The sequence below is a fragment of the Chelonia mydas genome, chromosome 1 (assembly GCF_015237465.2).
Source record: "Chelonia mydas isolate rCheMyd1 chromosome 1, rCheMyd1.pri.v2, whole genome shotgun sequence".
Lineage (NCBI taxonomy): Eukaryota > Metazoa > Chordata > Testudines > Cheloniidae > Chelonia > Chelonia mydas.
Window position 1 is genome coordinate 302097950 of NC_057849.1, and position 22479 is coordinate 302120428.

The 22479-nt window shown below is 44.7% G+C and overlaps 1 protein-coding gene across 2 annotated transcripts in view; it reads left to right on the forward strand.

The window, feature by feature from the left end:
- The window catches only part of CFTR (CF transmembrane conductance regulator), a 152040-nt gene that overhangs the window by 67187 nt on the left and 62374 nt on the right, over positions 1–22479 (forward strand). For both annotated transcript variants that reach the window (XM_043549956.1, XM_027820802.3), the window contains 5 exons: positions 11550–11644; positions 14471–14557; positions 15482–16211; positions 17824–17952; positions 21217–21254. In XM_043549956.1, coding sequence (XP_043405891.1) covers positions 11550–11644; positions 14471–14557; positions 15482–16211; positions 17824–17952; positions 21217–21254 — 1079 coding nt within the window. The remainder of the gene's footprint in view (positions 1–11549; positions 11645–14470; positions 14558–15481; positions 16212–17823; positions 17953–21216; positions 21255–22479) is intronic.

Below are 22479 nucleotides of genomic sequence, written 5' to 3' on the forward strand. Positions count from 1 at the left end.
GATCATTCAACCCCTCCTCCCTTAATCACCCACAAATGTAACTGAAGTCACTGGGAACCGTAGGGACTCTGTACTTCTGAATGATCAGGCTGCAGGTTTATCAATTTGGACACCCAAAAACGAATGTATCCAGTAGAACTGGATACTCCATAATTATTATACATTTATATGTTGTTCAGCATCAACAGGTTAAATTCATCCCTGATTTGACTCCACTTTCTTCAGTAAAGTTACACCAAGGATGAATATGGCCCAATATTATATATTTTTTGCAGTGGCTAATGCATGTTCCAAACATCTAATGTGTGTCACATTTATTTTAATTTTTTGATTTATATTTGCCATTGGTAGCTACCTCTAAGTGGAAAAGTTGAGTAAGTAGGATCGATTTAGACAAAACATGAAATATTCTGCTGACTCCTTTGGAATCAAATTAATAAAACATTTGTTACCCGTGACACTCCCAGAGTAGTGCCCCCTGTCTACTCTGTGCTATAATCTCTTAAACTGGATTGGAGGGAAGATTTCTTTGGCAGTGTAACACAATAGGTGTCTCTGTTGAAAAATCTCTAATGGCACAAAATATTTTGGCAATGGCACAAAATGGTACCATATTATATTTTATGCACAAACAGGGTGAAATCCTGACACCATTTAAGTCAGTGGGTATGTCTACACTGCACACTGAGCTTGGGCTTTGATTCAGTTTTGAGCCCAAGCCTGTCTTCTGTCCCCACACAAATCCATCTGACGTGGATCAGCAAGCACTCTGGACTCTGGTCCTAGGATCTTCTGGTGCGTGGGTCAGAGCCCAAGTCCCCCTGGGACTCTGGTCCAAGCACTGTCATTTTGCAATGTGCACACAGCTCAAGATGCACACCTGAGTTAGAAGGTCTGCGTAGTGACAATTGGATGTGTTAGCACAGCTGTGAGGCCCGAGTCTAGCAATTGTAAGCCCATGTTTACACTGCAATGTGGATGCTCAAGTGTGGGCTTGGGAACCCTGAGGGTATGTCTACACTGAAATAAAAATCCTGCAGCACCTAGTCTCAGAGTGCAGGTCACTGAACTCAGGCTCATGGTGTTTGGGCAGTGAGGCTAAAAATAGCAATGTGGGCAGTGAGGCTTGGGCTGAATCCCAGGCTCTAAGACCCATCTGTCTCCCCAGCAGAGCCCGGAGCCCAGGTTTCGGTGCAAGCCTGGACATCTACACTGCAATTTTTAACCTCACTGCCTGAGCCCATAAGCCCAAGTCAGATGACCCAGTGTGGATGTATCTTGAGTCCACAAGCCTGGGTCTCATGGACCTAGGTTTACAATGCAGTGGGGCCAGACTTTCACCCATTGTCTGTAATGGAAGTTCCTATAGATGCCACAGTTCTTTGGCTGGTCTCTACTGGAAGAACAGTAGCACTAGGAACCAGTAACTGTATTTCTGAATGGACTCAGTAGGAACTGGGGGAAAAAAATTCAGCTCAAATATCTAGATATATAAATACGCAAATATTTAATGGCATAGTGGAGAGACATAAAGGTTTTATCTGTAAGAGCAAGGGATGGATGCAGTATTCATGCACAGGCAGTGAAGCCCTCATTGAGCTAGGCAGAACATCCCAAATGAGTGCCTATAAAACTTGTATATCCTGGCACACTACCATGGATCCTCTCTAAATACCTCATACATTACAGATATACTATTTATGACAAGTTTTGAAATGTTTTAAAAGATGTTGGTGCTATTTTTCACATCTCTCTGCCTGTAAACTCAAGTGTGCATATTGTTTACAGGAGTTTGACTGTACAGGTCTCTATGAGGGAAAGAAATAATAATACCTCTCTCTTGTGTAGTGCTTTTCATCAGTAGATCTCAGAGTGCTTCACAGGAGGTGGTCAGTATCAGTATCCCCATTTTACAGATGGGGGAAGGAGGCACAGGGAGGTGAAGTGACTTGCCCAAGGTCACCCAACAGGGCAACAGTATATCTAGGAATAGAATCCAGGTCTCCTGAGTCCCAGTCCAGTGCTCTATCCACTAGGCTGCACTGCCTCAACTTCAGAACATTCTATTACCCAAAATAACTTTTTCCATATATAAGTATCTTGATTTTTAAAGTCAGATATGTCCAAATCTTCTATGGTGGGAAGAGAAGGCTATTATTAAATTGAAAAACTGGGAGTCTCCCCTTTCCTGAGGTACCAGGCACCCAATTTCTAGGCCATGAGATGCGGGGCATTTAATCTGTCCCTGAACCAGGACTGAACAGTGTTGTTCATTCTATCCCTGAGGCCAGTGTTAATTTGGAAGGGAGGAGGAAGGAAATACTTTCCTGGCATGTTATTTTATTTATTTATTTTCATGCCTGTTGGAGATGTCTCAGCGGTTTGGAATGTTAGAAATTGTTCAGAGGAGAATGATGAATGGTCGCAGTCACAGGTAAGGTGATCAAAGGCACATTGTAAAGGGAGAGCTGAGACTCCTGGCACAAAATTAATATCTAGAGGTGGGCTCAAGCCAGAATACTGGATCTAAACAGCTCTGAAATCTGGGTTTTTTAAAATCCAGGTCTGAATTTTGGGGAGTGACCCAGTCTCTATTAACAAGGCATAGTTTTTGGGTTGCAAGTGTATGAACTGGAGATTGATTTTCCCTAGCTGATCCCATTGCTGAAGTAAGAAGTCACATGCTGATTGATTTAATCAGTCAATATAATAAATATTCAGGCTGGTACCACAATGAGACTTAATCTTTCACCTTCTCCTCCCCCTCATTGTCCTTATAAGGAAAAGGTCAAGTCAAGTTTCTGAATGAAGAAGAACTTTAAAACAGCAACAACAACTAAAACCACCACTCTAGTCCCACTCATTCAGAATGCAATATGCATCAGCTTTCATGTTTCAGAAATAATAATGGCATAAAATGGAAAGAAAATGCCGCACAAAGGTTTCAGTCTTGTACTAAAGAAAAAGCAAAGTCTCCTGGGTCCAGATTCTCCCATGTGCTCCACTCAAGATTCTGGCAATATGTGGCCAGTGGAGAATTCCCCTTGCAGAGGAGAACTTTCCAGTGGTGTAAAGCTAGTGGAGGTGGCGTCAACTACTGATGGGTGCAGGGTTCTCCCCAGTGTTAAGCTTCTCAACTCTAGAGCCAGACTGTGTAGGATCAGGGAGACACAAATAGATCCCTAGTCCTTCCCTCACCCCTGCCAATCATGGTAGGGAATTAAGCCCTTGTTTTATATTTGTTGAGTTTGTGTTTTTACCACTGACCATTCATCAATTCACTTAAATAAGAGATAGCCCAAGCTGTAAAGTTTGGATCCCAAACTCATTGCAAACCTCACCAAAGACAAGGGCTTTGGGGATCTAGGGTATTGGAACCACTGTGGCTATGAACTTCCCTGAATTTTGAGGTGTTCAGATCCAAAGTTTGGTTCATGGTCTTCTCTAACTATGACTGCAAACACACGTTCCTCTTCGAGTGATTGCTCATGTGTATTCCACAATAGGTATCCGTGCTCGCCACGTGCACTGGTGCCAGAAGTTTTCCCCCTAGCAGTACCCGTAGGTCCTGAGCGCCCCCCACCCTCAGTTCCTTCTTGCCGCCAGTGAAGGTGCATCAGAACTACTCTGCTCCAGCTTTGCTGTAGTTCATCCCCAGAACTGCTTGTTTGTACAGTGTTAGTTCCTGTAGTTAGTTAGCTGCTCAGTTAGTTCAGTTAGTTACAGCACCTGGGCCGGGACATGCCCCGCGCCCTGGGTTTTAAGTCATGCGACTCTTGTAGGTGATCTATTCCAAGGAGTGACCCACATGCAGACCGTTTATGCTGTTTGGGAGAAACCCATATTAGCAATCGTTGCAAGATTTGCAAATCATTCAAACCTCGGACCAAGAGGGAAAGAGACATTAGGCTCCGGACCATTCTGATGGAGCCGGCGCTGACCCCAACTCCAGCGTGCCACTCCGAGCTGGCACCGGGCACCGCGGTGTCAGTGCGCGGCGACCTTCCGGAGCCTTCAACCAGTTGGCACCGTTCCCCATCCACTGGGCACAAGAAGGCAAAAAAGTTGCCTTCTTCACAGTGGCACAGAGGTAAACCCAGGGCAGAGGCTAGACCCATGTCGGACAGTCCTCGATCCCCTCTGGCCTCTAGGCCTCCGACTCATATAGAGCGGAGTAGCCCAGGCACTTCAGACCAGGCCTCCCCTGCTGTTCGGATGCCCTCCACGCAAGAGGCCCTGCAGGCGGCCCGGGACATCATGTCCCTGCCAGTACCAGGAGTGCCGCCAATGTCAGTCCTGCGCTCCAGGGGCAAGCCACCGTTGGGATCTCCGCAGTCACCCCCGGCTCGGTACTGGTCTCAGTCCAGAGAACATTCACGACGTCGTTCTCCGCCAGTGACCGTTCAGGGCAAAGTCCATGTGGATCATCCTCGACTCCCACCAGACTGTCTGGTTGGGTGCCATCCGACTGAGAGTCTTGGCACCGCTCCACTTCAAGGAGTGAGTACCTATGGGACTGAGACAGACATCGCCAGAGGTCCTCGTGTCAGAGGGGTTACCGCAGCCGGTCACAGCCTGGATGTCGATGCCGTTCCCGCTCAGAATCCCACTCCAAGACCCTGCCAAGGCATCGCCTCCGCAGCCCCGGGCGTCGATCCCCAGCATCTCGCCATTGTGGGTCCACCCATTGGAGCTGATCGCAGAGCAGCTGCTACCGATGGTACCAGTCCTCCACGTTGAGATTGCGGTCCCGTGGTTGGCCCATGGAGGGATGTCGCTCATCGCTCCTGGCACTGCTGCTCCTCCCGGGACAGCAGCAGGTTGTTTGTCAGCCCGGCCTCCGCTCGTAGTCGTCCCTCCATGGGCCAGGCCAGCCGGGCTGAGCAACCGGGCCCGCCGGTGCTGCAGCAAGTGTAGTGGCTCTGGGCCCCATGGCTGGCCCAGTGGTACCAGTGGGCTAGTGGGCTCTGTGGCCCCCAACGCAGCCCTGGTGGGGGCTCACTCAGTAGCTGGAGCCTCAGAGGCACCATTGGCCTCCCTCTCCAGACCTCCAAGGAAGGAGTTGGTGGGACGTACATCCCCAGCACCATGCCCGGAGACTGACCAAGTGCTGGGCCCTCCGGTGCCGGTGGACACCCAAAGTACCGCACCGGCCTTCTCGCCCTCCCTGGATGAGGTGATTACGGCCCTGCTCACCTCAGTCCTGCAGGAGGACTTTAGGGCCCACCAGAAACTCTTTAAAAGGGTGGAATCAAGCCTCCACCTCCAGGCAGAGGAGATGGAGGAGCCCTTGCACTCACTGTTTAATGTACTGTCCCCGTTGGCACTGGGAAGGGTAGCCTTGCTTCTCCATGAAGGGGTGGAAAAAATTTCAAATGCCCTGTGGCAAACGCCGGCCTCGGCCCCCACCTCCAAGAGAGCGGAAGTAAATACTTTGTACCCAACAAGGGACATGAGTACTTATAAACCCACCTGGCGCCCAACTCCCTGGTGGTCAAGTCGGTCAACCACAGGGAATGGCAGCCAGCCCGTACCCCGGAAAATAAAGATTCATGGAGGCTGGACTCTTTTGGAAGAAAAGTTTATTTGTCCTTGAGCTCCCAGTTACGAGTGACAAACCAGCAGGCTCTCCTGGGCCGGTATGAGTTCAATCCGTGGGGCTCCCTGCCCAAGTTCGAGGACTCCCTCCAGGAGCGTGATAGGAAGGAGTTCAAGGCGCTGGTGGAGGAGGTTACAGCGGCTGCCATGGCAACCCTGCAAGTGGCTTCGGATGCGGCGGACACGGCTGTACAGTCCATGGCCTCCGCGGCGTCCATGAGAAGGGCGTCGTGGCTCCTGCTGTCCGGTGAGGCGCAGGCCGCCATGCAGGATCTCCCGTTTGACGGCAAAGCTCTGTTTGCAGAACAAACAGATACAAAGCTGCATGGTATAAAGAATTCTCGCACGACCCTCCAGACTCTGGGTCTCTATGTCCCGGCTCCAGCTAAATCTAAGTTTAAGCCACAGCAGACTCCTGCTCAGGCCTCCACCCAAAATATGAGGCCGCCTATAAGAAGGCATGGGACTATAAAAGATGCCCTCAGAGGCAGTTGAGGCCAGCCCCGCAACCTGAGTCCTCTAAGGGCAAACAGGCGGGGAAAAGGTAATTTTGACGGGACGCTCGGGGGCGCCCTGCCAGTCCTCCTCAGGGATCCACCCTCAGTAAAGCTCCAGTTCAAAGGCAAGGGGTTCTACTCCCGCTATTTCCTTATCCCAAAGGCCAAAGGGGGACTCAGGCCCATCCTGGACCTGCGAGATCTGAACCAGTTCTTGGTAAAGCTCAAGTTCCGTATGGTCTCCCTGACCTCCATCATCCCCTCTCTGGATCCCGGGGACTGGTACACACTGCCTTCGATCTGCAGGACACGTACTTCCACATTCACATATTCGAGGGGCACAGAAGCCTCCTCCATTTCATGGTGGGGCAGAATCACTACCAATTTACGGTCCTCCCATTTGGCCTGTCCACTGCCCCCAGGATATTTACAAAATGTATGTTGGTGGTAGCGGCCTACCTCAGGCGCCGGGGGGGTGTCCAGATTTTTCCTTATCTTGACGATTGGCTGGTCAAGGGCAGCTCCAGGTCTCAGGTGAGGGATCACACGTTAGTCCCAGTTCAATGTGTAAGCAGAGTCAGGATGAGCTCCACCCTGACATCTGGTGGTGAGGTGTGGCAAGTTATGGAAAAGAACTTCAGGGACCGATATCATTTGCATAGGCACACCCACCCCACCTAGAATGAGGCCATAGCTGCCCAAATGGTCACTTTGGCTGTTGTGGGATCCCCAGTGTCTCTGTTATTGGGGCAGGAAGAATAAATTGTTATTACCCTGATTATGGGAACTGTGCTTGGAACTGTACTTGGCCTTTTGTTATGATGGAGGGACTCACCATCAACTAAGCAGCACTTGCTAGCCAAGGGACATGGGTTCCAAAACTCTGTGAATTGAGAGAGGCTTGAGACAGGTATTAGTACCTGGTGGTGTGGGCCCGAAACACCAGTTGCACCTCTGTCTCTCTCCACTGTGGAATGTCAGAGCTAATTTTGGGTCTATTAAGAGTCTTGCTACAGGTACTGTGCTGAATTCACTTTGGCCTTATGGTGCACCAGCATTAAGACTCCCACTACTCTGAGCTGAAATCACTGAGCACTGTGTCAAGTAGTGGGGAGCCGGAAGATCTAGAGTGCAGTGGTGCTGTTTGTGGATAGGCTGGTGGAGCAGAGACGGCGGAGTGTTTGTGAGATGGCGAGCTGAGCTGTGCAGAGCGGAGCCCTGTGGGGCAGTCAGCTTCAGGTCATGTAAGGTGCCCCTTACCTCTTTCCCCCACACACACAGGCACATTTTTAGCCAGACTGGGGAGTAACGCTTTGCAGATGAACTTTTGAACTCTGGGGCTGGACTTTTTGGACTTTGAGTGATTTTTGGATTGCTGGACTCAAGAGACGTTTGGGTTCTGGGACTCAAGAACCCGAGGGAAAGGATGTGGCCCAATTTGCTGGGGTGGGTTTTTGCTCATGGTTTGGTTAATGAACACTAGTTGTGGTGTTTCCCCAATTTAGTGCTGATGTCATTTACCTCATGTTATTAAAGATTCTCAGCTACACCGAGACTCTGTGCTTGCGAGAGGGGAAGTATTGCCTCTTTGAGGCGCCCAGGGGGTGTGTAAGATTTTCCCAGGTCACTGGGTGGGGGTTCGAGCGAGTTTTGCATTTGCTTTGATGAGAGGGAACCCCTTTGTACTGAACCCGGCCCTTGCTACTATCAACTTGGCCTGGCAGAAGGGTTACAAATGCATGGAGTTTATTGGGGCGCTCCTGGATGCCTCGTTGGCCACAGCTTCCCTCCCACCGGACAGGTTCAAGACCCTGAAGGGGCTCATTGACACAGTCACAAAGTTCCCAGTGACAACAGCCAGAGCGTGCCTCCAGCTCTTGAGTCACATGTTGGCGTGCACGTACGTGGTCTGCCACACCAGACTTCGAATGAGGCCCCTCCAGCTCTGGCTGGCCTCGGAGTTCTCCCAGGCCAGGGACAGGATGGACAAGGTCCTCATCGTGCCCGACTTGGTGATCGCTTCCCTATGGTGGTGGTCTGCCCCAAGCAACATGCTCCAAGGGGTCCCGTTCAGGGACAGGGCCCTGTCACTGGAGCTGGTGTCCGAAGCATCGGACCTGGGTTGGGGGCTCATGTGGGGAATGTTTGGACCCACGGTCTGTGGTCGTCTCAGGATCGGACCCCACACATAACGTCAAGGAGCTCAGGGTGGTACACCTTCCGCTCACACCTGGAGGGCAAGGTGGTCAGGGTCCTCACGGACAACATGGCCTCAATGTTCTATATCAACAGGCAAGGTGGGGCCTGGTCATCTGCTGCGAAGCCCTGAGGCTGTGGGATTTCTGTATAGTCCATGGCATCTGCCTAAAGGCCTTCCATCTACCGGGTGCCTGGAACGCGCGGGCGGATCGCTTGAGCAGGGACTTCTCCTCTCAGCACGAGTGGTCTCTCCACCCGGAAGTGGCTCACCAACTTTTCCAAGTGTGGGGAACTCCCCAGGTTGACCTGTTTGCTACTCGGCAGAACTGGTACTGTCCCCGGTTCTGCTCCAGGGGGTGACTGGAATGGGGTGCTATCTTCAATGCCTTCCTCCTGTCTTGGTCAGGCCAGTTTTCTCTATGCCTTCCCCCCGATCCCACTGATCAGCAAGGTCCTGGAAAAGGTAAAGGTGGACAAGGCCTGGGTCCTCCTGATTGTCCCAGCAAGGCCCAGGCAACATTGGTACGGGACCCTCACGGGCCTGGCGTTCCGCCTGGATCTGCTCTCCCAGGACCAGGGCCACCTCCTCCATCCCAACCTAGCGGCTCTCTACCTCACGGCGTGGCTGCTTAATGGTTAGGTAGGGAGGAGAGAACGTGATCAGAAGGGGTCCAGCACATCGTCCTAGAAAGCAGGCGACCCTCCATGCACCATGTCTACTTGGCAAAGTGGTGCCGGTTCTCCAAATGGGTGGCTGAGCGGGGTCTCCCCGGTAGCCACCCCAATCCATCTTATCCTGGACTACCTTCTCCACCTTATAGCCCAGGGCCTGGTGCCCTCGTCAGTCAGGGTGCACCTGGCAGCCACATCGGCCTTCCATCCGCCGGTGCAGGGGCAAAGGGTATTCTCCCATGCTAGGACTGGCTGGTTCCTCAAGGGGTTGGACCATCTGTTCCTGTATGCCAGGCCCCCGGTCCCGCAGTGGAACCTGAACCTGGTGTTGACCCACCTCACGGGGCCCCTGTTTGAGCCGCTAGCCACGTGTGCCTGGTCCCACCTCTCATGGAAGGTGGCCTTCCTGGTCGTGATCATGTCAGCTAGGCGGGTCTCGGAGCTCAGGGCCCTGACCTCCGAGCCCCCATTCGCGGGGTTTAATAAGGGACAAGGTCCAGCTCCGCCCACACCCTGCATTCCTCCCGATGGTGGTCTCTGCCTTTCACATGGGTCAGGACATTTTTCTGCCCATCCTCTGCCCCAAGCCCCACGCATCCAGTGAGGAGCACCGTCTCCACATGCTCGATGTGTGACAGGCTCTGGCTTTCTACCTCGAGAGTACCAACCTGTTCAGAAAGTCCTCGCAACTGTTCATCACCTCGGCTGAGCGCATGGGGGGTCGGTTGATCTCCACTCAGTGGCTTTCCAACTGGATCACTTCATGCATCCACACCTGTTATGAGCTGGCAGGTATCTCCCCGTCACCGATTGTGAAGGCGCACTCGATTCGGGCATAGGCCTCATCAGCTGCCTTCTTGGCCCACGTCCCCATCCAGGACATTTGTAGGGCCACCACGTGGTCTTTGCTTCACATGTTCACCTCGCACTATGCGATAGTCTCCGAAACCAGGGATGACGCCTGGTTCGGCAGGGCTGTTCTCCATCCTGAGAACTTGTGAACTCCTACCCAACTCCAACAGATATAGCTTGGAATCACCTATTGTGGAATACACATGAGCAATCACTCGAAGAAGAAAAGGCAGTTACCTTTTCCGTAACTGGTGTTCTTCGAGATGTGTTGCTCATGTCTATTCGACATCCCACCCTCCGTCGGAGTTGTCTGGCAAGAAGGAACTGGTTGGGGGTGGGGGGGGGGGAGCGTGCAACTCTCCTTATACCGATCCGTGGAGGCACCACTTCAGGGGTTGCTGGGGCGCTCCCCTCTAAGGGCACTGCTAGGGGAAAAGCTTCTGGCACCGGTGCATGTGGCGAGCACGCGCACCTATTGTGGAACAGACATGAGCAACACATCTCGAAGAACACCAGATACAGAAAAGGTAACTGTCTTTTTGTCACTCGTTTCTCAGGTAGGAAATGTACGTTAGTGGTTCGAGGTTTAGAATTAGATTATGTAAAAGGGCCATTCTTTACTTCTAGGGAACTAATGTTTAAGACTAATATTTGCTCATAAGACTTGATAACCTTTTGGTGAGCTCTGAGGTAAATAAATGTTTACACTTTAATGATTCATTTCTTAATAAGGAAACAATGAAATAAGCAAACAAATTTGTGTGATCTTACAGTTATTTCCTGTTAGAGAGCTTATTCCTTCACTCTCCCACTTCCCTGGTCCTTCTCGCATGAACAGAGAGCAACAATACCCGAAGTCCGAAGGTGCAAACAATTCGATGTTTATTGGGGTGAACTTCAGCAAGCTTAAATACAAGTTCCTTTTTCCTTATTTTCGAATCCCAACTTACTTCCTGTTTACCCCTAATTTATATAGTAATATTCTTAGCTATACCTTAACCAATCATTCTACTGAAATTTAACTAACCAATCCTAACATATTGTAACATGATTAGCTAACCAATTATATCCCACCACCTTAATTAGATTACACCCAGCAAAATTAATTATACAGCGGACAGGAACAATCACAGAACCAGGCAGAGATTATACAGACAAACAATAGCAAAGTGGGAACTCTAATGACAAAACAATACAGAAGTGAGGATTTCACATCCCAGCTATTGATAAGTGAGTTCTTGCCAGACAGGATGCTATCAAACTAAGTTTCCTTTTACATTTTCTAGGCACTTCCCTTTCTCTGGAGGTGATAGGCATTATCAGGACAGAATTGTATTCAGGACAGGATTGTATTCCTAACAGCCCAATAGCACCTTCTTTCAATGTGACTAGTTTGGAATGTGAGGATGTGACTGTTCGTTTCCTGGCTTATGGCTGCCTTTGCTGCTTAGCCAAAGGCCTTAGCCTAAGAACAGGGCCTCAAACTGTCACAGTAAGAGAAGGCCCTTACACCAGCAGACAGTGATTTTGATTCTTTCTTTTATACCTCTAACTAGCCAAGTAATAAGAATACCCCTAAATTCTTAAAGTACAGGCCTTTACAGACAGGCCTGAATATCTATATCCTAACATTTCCATCTAAACACTATGTGCATTTGCTTTTGGTTAATTTGCAATTTGTGTCATTTGAATATGGAAAATACACATCTAATTTTTAAAATCTTTTAATAGGAGATTTCAAAGTTTCCTGAGAAAGACTGTACAGTATTGGGGGAAGGCGGAATCATCCTGAGTGGAGGTCAACGGGCAAGAATCTCACTAGCGAGGTGAATATTTTATCATCTGAATGGCTGATGCGCCACATTTGGAAAACATAGTATGAACAGTTTAATGAAATGTGGACCTAATTCTGCCATATAGATATATGTGCATAACTCCAATGGGAGCTGCATTTTAACATCAGAGATCAGATTTTTGTCCTATGAAAATACAGGTATTTAAGATACATCTATATGTTCATTAATTTAGTTCAGAAATACCTAGAGGTTCAGCAAAAGATGAAAGTTTCCATAGTTAACTGAAACTGTCAGGTTAAAGTTCACAGCATGAAATGTTGATTGTCTGAGCACCAGAGAAATGCTTGTCATGTGCAAATAGAAATACAAAATTTTTCAGCAACTGTCACCAGAGGGTCTCAAAGAGCTTTACACATTAAATAATTGAGAATCATAATGCCCTCAGAGGGTTGTCAGATATTGTCTCCATTTTCCAAACAGGGAAATTGAGGCCTGATCCCTGGAAGTGGCTCTGCGACGCAAACCACTTCAAAGGAGACAAAGCAAAGACCTTACCTCCTCTCCACACAAGCCCGCAGAGTGATCCTTCATAAGGTGTTGCACAGTGACTGTGCTTCCTAGGACTTCAGTGTCTCTCATGCTGGCCCTAGGGCAGTGAAACTATGCATCCCCCCTACACAGGGCTTTTTAAACATTTTATTAAACATTCATTCAATCAAGAGACAACCCTCCCAATAAAATTGTTGAGGAAGAATCTTTTTTTAAAGATACATATGGTTTGCTTATTTCCCCCCTTATTTAAGATTGGCATCTATTAAATAACAGTTAAGGATTAAGCTCAAAGAAATATTATATTTGGTATAAAAGAATTAAACTACCCAAACTAGGCACTGCACCCTTGGAGGAACCTGCAAAGGAATAACCAGGGGATGGGGGTACAAGTTGGGTGAGATAATATCTTTTATTGGACCAACTAATTATCTCACCTAACTTGTCTCTCTAATATCCTGGAACCAACATGACTACAACAACACTGCATACAGAGGAAGGGGAAGCAGACTGAATTTTCAATTTTTCTCCAAAATCTGAGCTTTCCTTAAAAGAAGCCTCTAGCTGGTGTAGTTGTGAAGAAAAACACCTTCAAACTATGAAGCAGTGTAACCAAACACAGTGATGTCTGCCTGGGTTTGTAGAGCCTGAAACAATAGCTCTGACATGTGAACTGCCCCATTCATTTCAGTGGGTGCTAATTCAGATGCCAATGGTGATTCGTTAACCATTAGGTAACAGTGTTGAAATTTAAAGTATGCCAATACTCAAACCACACAAGGCAGAAGTAGGATCATATTATGAAGACATAGACCAGAATTTCTCAAACATTGGGCATGCTCTAGTGCGGGTGAGGTTAAAGATGCATATATTAAGATGTGGAGACCTTTAGAACACTTGGCAGAGTTGCAAGTAGGCAGAGGGCATGGTTAATTCCATTTTCCTGAAGGGGGCATGGCTCATCTTTCTAAAGTTTGGGGAATACTGAACTAAAGTATAAACCATTCAGATTTCCATAAAAACTATCAGACTGATTAAATACCTTTCCAAACTCTGTACAGCCATGTTTATAAACTTCCAAAGGAACTCAGGTCAATTCCTGGAATGTCATATGATGGACTTTATCAATCTACTGTTGTGTGATCAGCTTGCCAATAGGCATTAGTCTTCAGCTGTATAATTATATTTTTAAAATAAAAAGTCACAAAGACAGTATAGGCAACATCCAATATATAGCACTGAGCTGAACACGGCCATTAATGTAGGAAGTAAGTTATAAATTCGCCAACTGTTGAAAATGTCAAGAACAATATGATTACTGTGCAGTCACTACATCAAAATGTACAATAAGTGAATTCAATCATAATAGAAGGTCTTCCAGTAAAATTACCTATACTATTGGCAGAGTATACTATTAATGTTTTTAGTGGCTATATGTTTTTCATATTATGTTTGTTCAAGATAACTGTTTAGAAACAAATGTTAAAAGATTTTTAAGTACTTTAAATGGAAGTAAAATCCAATTTTCAGGGTTTTCTTGATTATTTCTTTGTACTACTCATTTATAGTGTCACGTTTTACAACCACACAGTAAGACAAAGGGCCTGCTCCTGCTCCCATTGACATCAATGGCAAAACTCTTGCTCACTTCAGTGGGGGCAGGGGTGGGCCCCAGTGTCCAGCTCAAGATCATTACAGTCTAAGATTCGGACCCTGCAAATACTTAGGCTCTTGCTGAACATCAAGCATGTGAGTAGTACCACTGATGTTAAGTAGCTGTTTGCAGGATTGGGACCTAAGATTCTCATATAGGACCTTGCAGTCCATTTACTATAAAGCACTTTACAAGACTGAGCCCTATGGTCCCATAATTCTGTAAGCCTTCGACAGAGAAAGAGCTTGAGATCAGTAGACTTTGGAACAGGTCCAGAATCCCTGTTAAACTGAGCAAGCATATTACACATACACAACTTGCAAAAGCAGGCCTTAAGAAGGTCTTTAAAAGTCCCAAAGTAAAAGACACAGTAAAGGTGGTTGTGCAGTTTCTTTTGATTACATGGAATTCCATGAAAAATTACCTTACTATGCAAAATGCCCTTCTACAAGGAAAGGCTTTATTAAAAGGTGAATTATAAACCTATTTAATTTTGAACACTGATTCCCTATAAATAAGCAGTCTAGATTCTTATGTCTATTAGTTACAGCTGTTATGAGATTCAATTTTAAAAGCATGCATTTTAAATGTAACTTAAATTGAACAGGTAGATAGTTGTGAAAGCTAATTTCATTTCTATTTCCTTTGTTTAGAGCAGTGTACAAAGATGCTGATTTGTATCTCCTGGATTCTCCTTTTGGCTATTTAGATATTTTAACGGAAAAAGAAATATTTGAAAGGTATGGTATGTTTTCTGAGGTTTGTTTCTAGGAGTTCTGTCAAGCAGCACAATGCAAAGCACAAATCCAAGAAAGAAAACACTCCCTCCTCTATTTGGCACAGAATTTGTATTAATATGCCCAAAATATAGAAGTGGTCAAAATGATACATAGTTTTTAGGAATGATTTTGGATGCTGTATTCAAAGCCATGTGACAATACATTACCTTTTGGATAGCAGGCATCTTATACTCATTAAAGCTGCCCATACAGTAATTGGACATATTGTAACTCCTATTGCTTATTCATCCCCAGATACAGTTATATATATTCTCTCTCTCTCTCTCTCATATTACACATACAATATTATAGTGAGTGTGTGCATGCATGACAAGTGCTTGTGGCATATTATCTTAAATAGTTTAAAATAGTTTAAATAATTATCAACTGTTTCATGGGTGTTGGTGTTCATAGAAAATAGTATTTTGTCCTTTTTTGTGTAAACCCAAACAGGCTGGTCACCCAAAAGGACCCAGTGACCAACTGGACAGGAGAGATTGACAGCAGACTGGGCAAGCACATATGTACCTAGGGGACCCCCCCCATAGGTCGATTATACAATAATTCCCTGCTCTCCATGAAGTTTCCCAGTCACATCTGTGTGGTGTATGAAAGTTTTGAATGGCTGAGAGTGGGGAACTTACAAGCAGCTCAGCTGCGCCACCATTACATTGAGCCTAACTAGAGGCCAGTGTCCATTCTTCTGCTCACCCCCCCGGCACCACAGATGAACACTAATTGTGTGTTCCACCCATTTCTCTGCCATAAAGAAGCAAATGGAGTAAGAATGGAAGTGATGAAAGTAATATGAAAGCATGGAGAGAAAATATTGAATGATTGCCCTGGTTTTAAAATGCGTATAATTCTTTTGTTTTTTTTTTGTAGCTGTGTTTGCAAGTTGATGGCAAATAAAACTAGAATCCTGGTGACTTCAAAACTTGAACATTTAAGGACAGCAGACAAAATATTAATTTTACATGAAGGGACCAGCTATTTCTATGGAACATTTTCTGAACTTCAGGGTCAGCGCCCTGACTTCAGCTCAAAGCTGATGGGATTTGATTCTTTTGATCAGTTCAGTCCAGAGAGAAGAAACTCAATTCTGAATGAAGCTCTCCGACGGTTTTCCATTGATGGAGATGGAGTGGGTTCCCGAAATGAATCCAAGAAACAGTCTTTTAAACAAACTACCGATTTCAATGAAAAAAGAAAGAACTCCATCATTATTAATCCACTTAATATTAGCAGAAAGTTTTCATTAATACAGAAAGCCCCAGGACAGGCCAATGGGATAGAAGGTTATAGTGAGCCACCAGAAAGAAGGCTGTCTCTGGTGCCCGATTCTGAACAGGGGGAGGTCATTCTGCCTCGGAGCAATTTACTAACCACAGGGCCCATGTTCCAAGGACAGAGGAGGCAGTCTGTGCTGAACTTGATGACCCGCACCTCAATTAACCAGGGACAGAGCTTTTACAAAAAGGGAAGCATATCTGTACGTAATATGTCAATGGTCCCCCAGTCTAACCTGTCTCTCAAGAGAGACATCTATGCTAGGCATTTGTCTAAAGACGGTGTCTTGGAAATAAGTGATGAGATTAATGAAGAAGATTTGAAGGTAGGTGCTGATTTGTATTGCCCTTCTTCTTAGATGAAATACTTTGCTGATAGCACTGAGCACTACAGTCCTTCTATGTTTTCCACCTTCCTTGTAATGCATTATGTGGTACTGCTCTGTAGAGTGTCCTTTATTTTTCTATCTCAAATACCAGTTTGAAATTTAGTTAAAGAATTTATACATAATCTGAAAAAATGATTCTAGGAGGACTCTTTTGTTGCAATATCACTGCATCAGACCCTCAAGCACAGCTCCTGTCTACTTTATAACAAGTCATGTACAATTTTTGAAATCTATCTATTCCCTTACAGTTACTGCCTTTTTAGATTAATTATGTGGAAACGAAATTTGAAATCAAGTTTGAAACTAAAGTTTGTGTGATTTTTAAACTAAGAATCAAGAGTAGACATTTGAAATATTAACTCATGGAATAAATTAAACCAATTGGAATAGTTACACACATTGAATGTAGATATTCAATATTGCAGCTGATTAGGCTACAAGTTTATAGTATTTGATTTATAAAAAAAGCACTGAATTAATTTTACATGGTGATGCAGACACTGGAGAGAAGATTATGCTGGATTAGTTATAGTATAATGGAGTTTCTGGTAATAACTTTGTAGTTAAAACACAGATGAGATTTGCACTTAAAACAGGTCTAAAATCTCTCTATTTCACTTTTTAATGAATGAATTTCATTTCCAAGTTTGGCAAAGTTGCTCTTTGGAGTACAACTGAAGTTTTCTAGGTCACTTTCTGAATGAAAATTTTGTACTTTTATTATTAATTATTATTATTATTATTATTTTATTATTGTTACCATAGTGCCTAGGAGCCCTACTCATGGACCAGGACCCTATCATGCTATGTGCTGTATACAATGAAGAAATGCTTAAAGCTCGTTATTATTTAAAATTAGCATTTCTCATCTTTTCTTTTGCCTGAGTGATCTTAGCAGAACAGAGATTCCTCAGAGTTTCTTTGAAAGCTCATGTGTAGGTAATGTTTGAAGAAATTAAGACATAATTGAGCTATGTTTTTAGCAATAGTGTGTTGATCTGAAGATTGCTATTATCAGGCTGTGTCAACAGCTCAAGTGATTTTAAGTGGTGTCTTTATGCAAGAGGTAACAACAATTATCTTGCGCTGTATGAATAACTGATTTTTGGTTTGGTGACCAAACTAAAAAAAAAAAATTAAATTGTTTCAGGTCAAACAAAATGTTTTGTTTCTTTTGATTTTTTTTTACCTTTAAAAAAATCAATATGGATGTAAAATTCTAAATGGATTTCAAATGGGAAAGTCAAAATGAAAAGTTTAGACTTTTCTTTATTTTTTCTTCTTCTTTTTCAACTGAAACAATTCAGCAAATTCTGTATGAATTTGTGAAATGTTTTGGTCAACCTGAATATTCATTTTTCAGCAAAAGGTTTCACCTGAAAAATGTCACTCCTCCCTACAGTCATCATTCCTCCTCTCTGGCCAAACTGAATCCTGCAATTCTGTCACTTAAAATGAATCAGTGCAGGAGGGATTGTAGTCACATATCAATAGTTCTTATGCCTAGAGGTGGACATTCTAACCATGTTCTTATCAATTATCTTGGCAGGAATGTTTTATTGATGATGCAGCAAGCATGAGTGTTGTTACTACCTGGAATACATATTACAGATACATTACCACCCACAAAAGCTTGACTTTTGTGCTAATTTTGTGTGTAGTAATCTTTTTAATTGAGGTAAGACTATTCTGCTCTTAATATCATGTTATGTTTGTTCAAACTGTGCATTTTTTTGTTTCAAATATAAAAGTATTTAGTGTCAACATTTTTGCATATGCATTTTTGTTGGCTGCTGACTTAATTGCTGATGATTGGTGTTGGGATGTTACTTTTTTGGTTTACTGTTGTTTCTCAAAGACAATGAGTTAGTGCAAGGCTGTACAAGAGTCCATAACCCCAAGAGCTAGATTCACACGAGGAATTTGGAACTCAAGTCCACCATTTAGGCACAACCGAGATCCTCCAACCCCTGCTTAGCTGCAGCCTCTCTGTAGGTGGCTACATTTCCACCATTACATTTCCCTAGGCACCTAAGTTTCTACTAGTGAGCATGTGCACAGATTCCTTAATCTAGGCACCCAAGTGCCTAGCTCATGTGTAAGCCTCAGACGGATCCTCATACTAGGTTTTCACCTGTCTATTGACCCTTTGGATCCAATCTGGTGGGCATGCTCAGAGCATTCCTAAAACCAAACAGGTAGAGGAGGAGATGTGGGTGTCTTCCTTATAACCTGCAGCTCAGTGGTTTCTGCACTCACCTGCAACGTGGGAGACCCAGGTTTATCTGCCTGATGTGGAGCTGGGATTTGAACTTGGGTCTCCCACCTCCCAGGAGAGTGTCCTAACCACTCAGTCTCTCTCTGAACCATTAAAAGTCAGGACCCAGATTATTTCTGGTTTTACTTTTCCTACAGTTGCTAATTAGTAAGGCCCAGCTTCTCAGAGGTCTTCAGGCATGTAACTCTCATTGATTTCATTGGGAATTAGGCACCCAAATACTTTCGAGAATCTGGGCCAAAGCCAGTTTGCCTTTATGCAAGGGTTTGCAGCCTCAAAACTGAAAGAGAGGCCCCAGCCAGAGTGCGCACAGGGGCTTTGGCATGGTAGTTTGTCACTGAGTGGAATATGCTGCTCAGTTAATTGTTAGAAACCTAAAGAACACCTATTAGATCATTTAAAAAAATTAAAAACCTTTATCTAACTGGAAGACAAAACCTAGGACATACTAATATCCACTCAGTAAAATCCCTGTATAACTACAGAGGTCAAAGACCAGTGAACAGATTAACAGGGTGGGGAATACTTATTCAATTATTGCGCAGAATGTATTTAGTCCCCGGTGGATATGTGCAGGATGACAAAATTTCCAACCCGAGTGAGAGTTACATACTCAGCAACACAGTGTCCCCCCTAATGGCTACCGCATGTACAGAGATTTATGATGGGCATGACCCTTTAGCAGTAGAGACTTTACACTTCTAAACTGAGAGAGTAGCGTCAAGTAAAAAGCTGAGAATGGAGCCCTATGTGGCAGCTTACACTACAGATCAGTTGTGGGCAACCTGCGGCCCGTGGGCCGCATGCGGCCCATCAGGGTAATCTGCTGGCGGGCCATGAGACAGTTTGTTTACACTGACCATACACAGGCACGGCTGCCCACAGCTCCCAGTGGCCGCGGTGTGCCGTTCCTGGCCAATGGGAGCTGCGGGAAGCGGCGGCCAGCATGTCCCTGCAGCCCACACCACTTCCCACAGCTCCCATTGTCTGCAGGGAGCTGCAGGTGGCTGAGCCTCCAGACAGTCAACATAAACAAACTGTCTCGCGGCTGGCCAGCGGATTACCCGGAAGGGGCCGCATGCGGCCCGCAGGCTGTAGGTTGCCCACCACTGCTATAGATGCTACCTTAAACCTAGAAGAATGAGCTATTCTAGATCTAGAGGTGCCAGATTCATGACCCAACCAGGGCATTATTACAAGGAAAATGTACAAGAACTTACCTTTTGGCCAAGTGTTGTATGTGTGCACATTTTCAAGAAGCTCATGGTCCTTAATGCCCAACTACAGAATCTAGAAGCCAGAGTTGCTGAACTGGTAGAGCAGAGGAAGAAGTGGATACTCATAGAAACAGCATGCAAGGATTCTGTAAAGCAGGCCCACCTCAGAATTGGCTCTCTGCATCCCTCAGATGAGAACGCTGGTCTTGTAGTGGGAGGCAGCCAAGGTGGAGATGCGATTATGGCTGTGAGACACAGGAGGATGGGGGGAGATATTGATTACTAGATTATTGTGACAGCTCTTCAGTAATTTATCTAACTGGTGCAAAGATGGCAGATCTCATGAGACATCTAAAACAAATTTCTAATAAGTATTGGGGTGTAATCTGTCATAAGGCATATCTTGATAGCAGTGATGTGGGGAGATATGAGAGAGATGACCTAGGATCTACATTTAAATTACTAGGAATAAGGTTTAAGTATAAGATCTATCCAGTAGATTTTCTGAAGTGCTTCCAGTATCATCAGATTAACTCAACAGGAGGCTCCCCTGGGTCTCAGTGGATAGATAAGAATTCAGTGTAGAGAGGAGGCTCTATATTTATTAGACACTGAGGGCTGTCATTGGGGGCAAGGAGAGCCTATACAGAAGGGATGAGTTCCACTTTAAACAAAGTGGAACTTTATTGCTGGCACAGCAAATTAACGGTGTGTTGAAGTATTACTTAAAACTAGCAGCTGAGGGATAGGAGACATGCTGAGGAACACTCAGATCAGACAAAGAGATTGGTCAGAGAGAGTGACAATACTACACTAACTCTGGTAGCAAAGGTTTGGACAGAAATTAAAGCTGAACTGAACTGGAGGAAGAGGCACAGATTGAGTGCCTCTAGGGTTATATTCCTATATTCAGGAATATACCTCAAGGGGTATATTCCTGAAAAGTAACAGTGTCAGACAAATGAGTTAAATAAAATTAGTAATGTGTTGAATTCTTTACTGTCACTTTATTTGAAATCACACATATTTCATATCTACTGGGAAGCAGTCTCACTGTTCGAGTTGTTAACAAAATGTAATAATATTTAAAACAAAAGAAATGTCCAAACATACAGTAAGGGTCCCTTGTCACCAAGAATGCATTTCAGCAAATCGCTGTTAATCACACAGTGCCAACAAATATAAAAGGTGCTTTGGTACTTGAATGCTCATAAAGTGTATGTATAAATGTATATCTCCTTGGGAGGTGCACTGAAGGGTTTCCCTTGGAAGGAGGAACAGAAGTGGCAAGGTGTTTGCTTCAAGGAAGTTTGAATTTCATCCATTTATAATGTTCTCTGTCCAAATAATGATGCAATAAACAATTACCATAATTGTGGAAAGAAGAAAAGGGAGTAAAAGAACATAATGTAACAGAAAAAAATAATCGTATGTTCACTGATTGCAGGTGGCTGCTTCTTTGGTTGGGGTGTGGCTTCTCAAAGAGTAAGTATTGTCTGCATTTTATTATGGGCTTGGGGATTCTCTTTCTGCTGTTGCTTTTTGTAAAAAAAACCCCAAAAACCTCTTAATATTTGTTCATGAAGATCCTTAAAGCTAGTCAAAAACATATAAGAATGGCTATACTGGGTCAGACCAAAGGTCCATCTAGCCCAGTATCCTGTCTTCTGACAGTGGCCAATGCCAGATGCCCCAGAGGAACACATAATCATCAAGTGATCCATCCCCTGTCGCTCATTCCCACCTTTAGCAAACAGAGGCTAGGGACACCACCCCTGCCCATCCTGGCTAGTAGCCATTGATGGACCATGAATTTATCTAGTTCTTTTTTGAACACTGTTATAATCTTGGCCTTCACAATATCCTCTGGCAAAGAGTTCCACAGGTTGACTATGCATTGTGTGAAGAAATACTTCCTTTTGTTTGTTTTAAACCTTCTGCCTATTAATTTCATTTGGTGACCCCTAATTCTTGCGTTATGAGAAGGTGTTAATAACACTTCCTGATTTATTTTCTCCACACCAGTCATGATTTTATAGACCTCTATCATATCCCACTGTAGTCGTCTCTTTTCCAAGCTGAAAAGTCCCAGTCTCATTAATCACTTCTCATATGGCAGCCGTTCCATACCCCTAATAATTTTTGTTGCCCTTTTCTGAACCTTTTCCAATTCCAGTATATCTTTTTTGAGATGGGGTGACCACATCTGTATGCAGTATCCAAGATGTGGGCATACCATGGATTTATATAGAGGCAATATGATATTTACTGTCTTATTATCTATCCCTTTCCTAATAATTCCCAACATTCTGTTTAATAAGGTTACTCTTATACTAATTCACTGAAGTGCTTTTGGCCTTACCCAGTGTGGTTATGATACAGATAAAGCATTTTGTTTGTTTAGTAATTTAGTTTGCTCAATTCTCAATTAAAAGATTTTCTTTTTTAGAAAAGGATGAATTTCCAACTAATTGGGTAGGTTAGTTTTTATTAAATAACTCCTAATAAGGTACCTTGTTCAGAAGATATTACCAATAAAATCCATTTTTCATAATAATATAGAGGGGAAATCAAAGAGGACTCCTAAGCATATATTAATGGCCTAGTTCCTGTGTATTTCCTTATCAAATCATCTACAGTGTATGTGGATGAAACAGATTTTAGAAGATACCGTAGATTTTGATAAGCACTCATGTATCTGAGAAGTGAT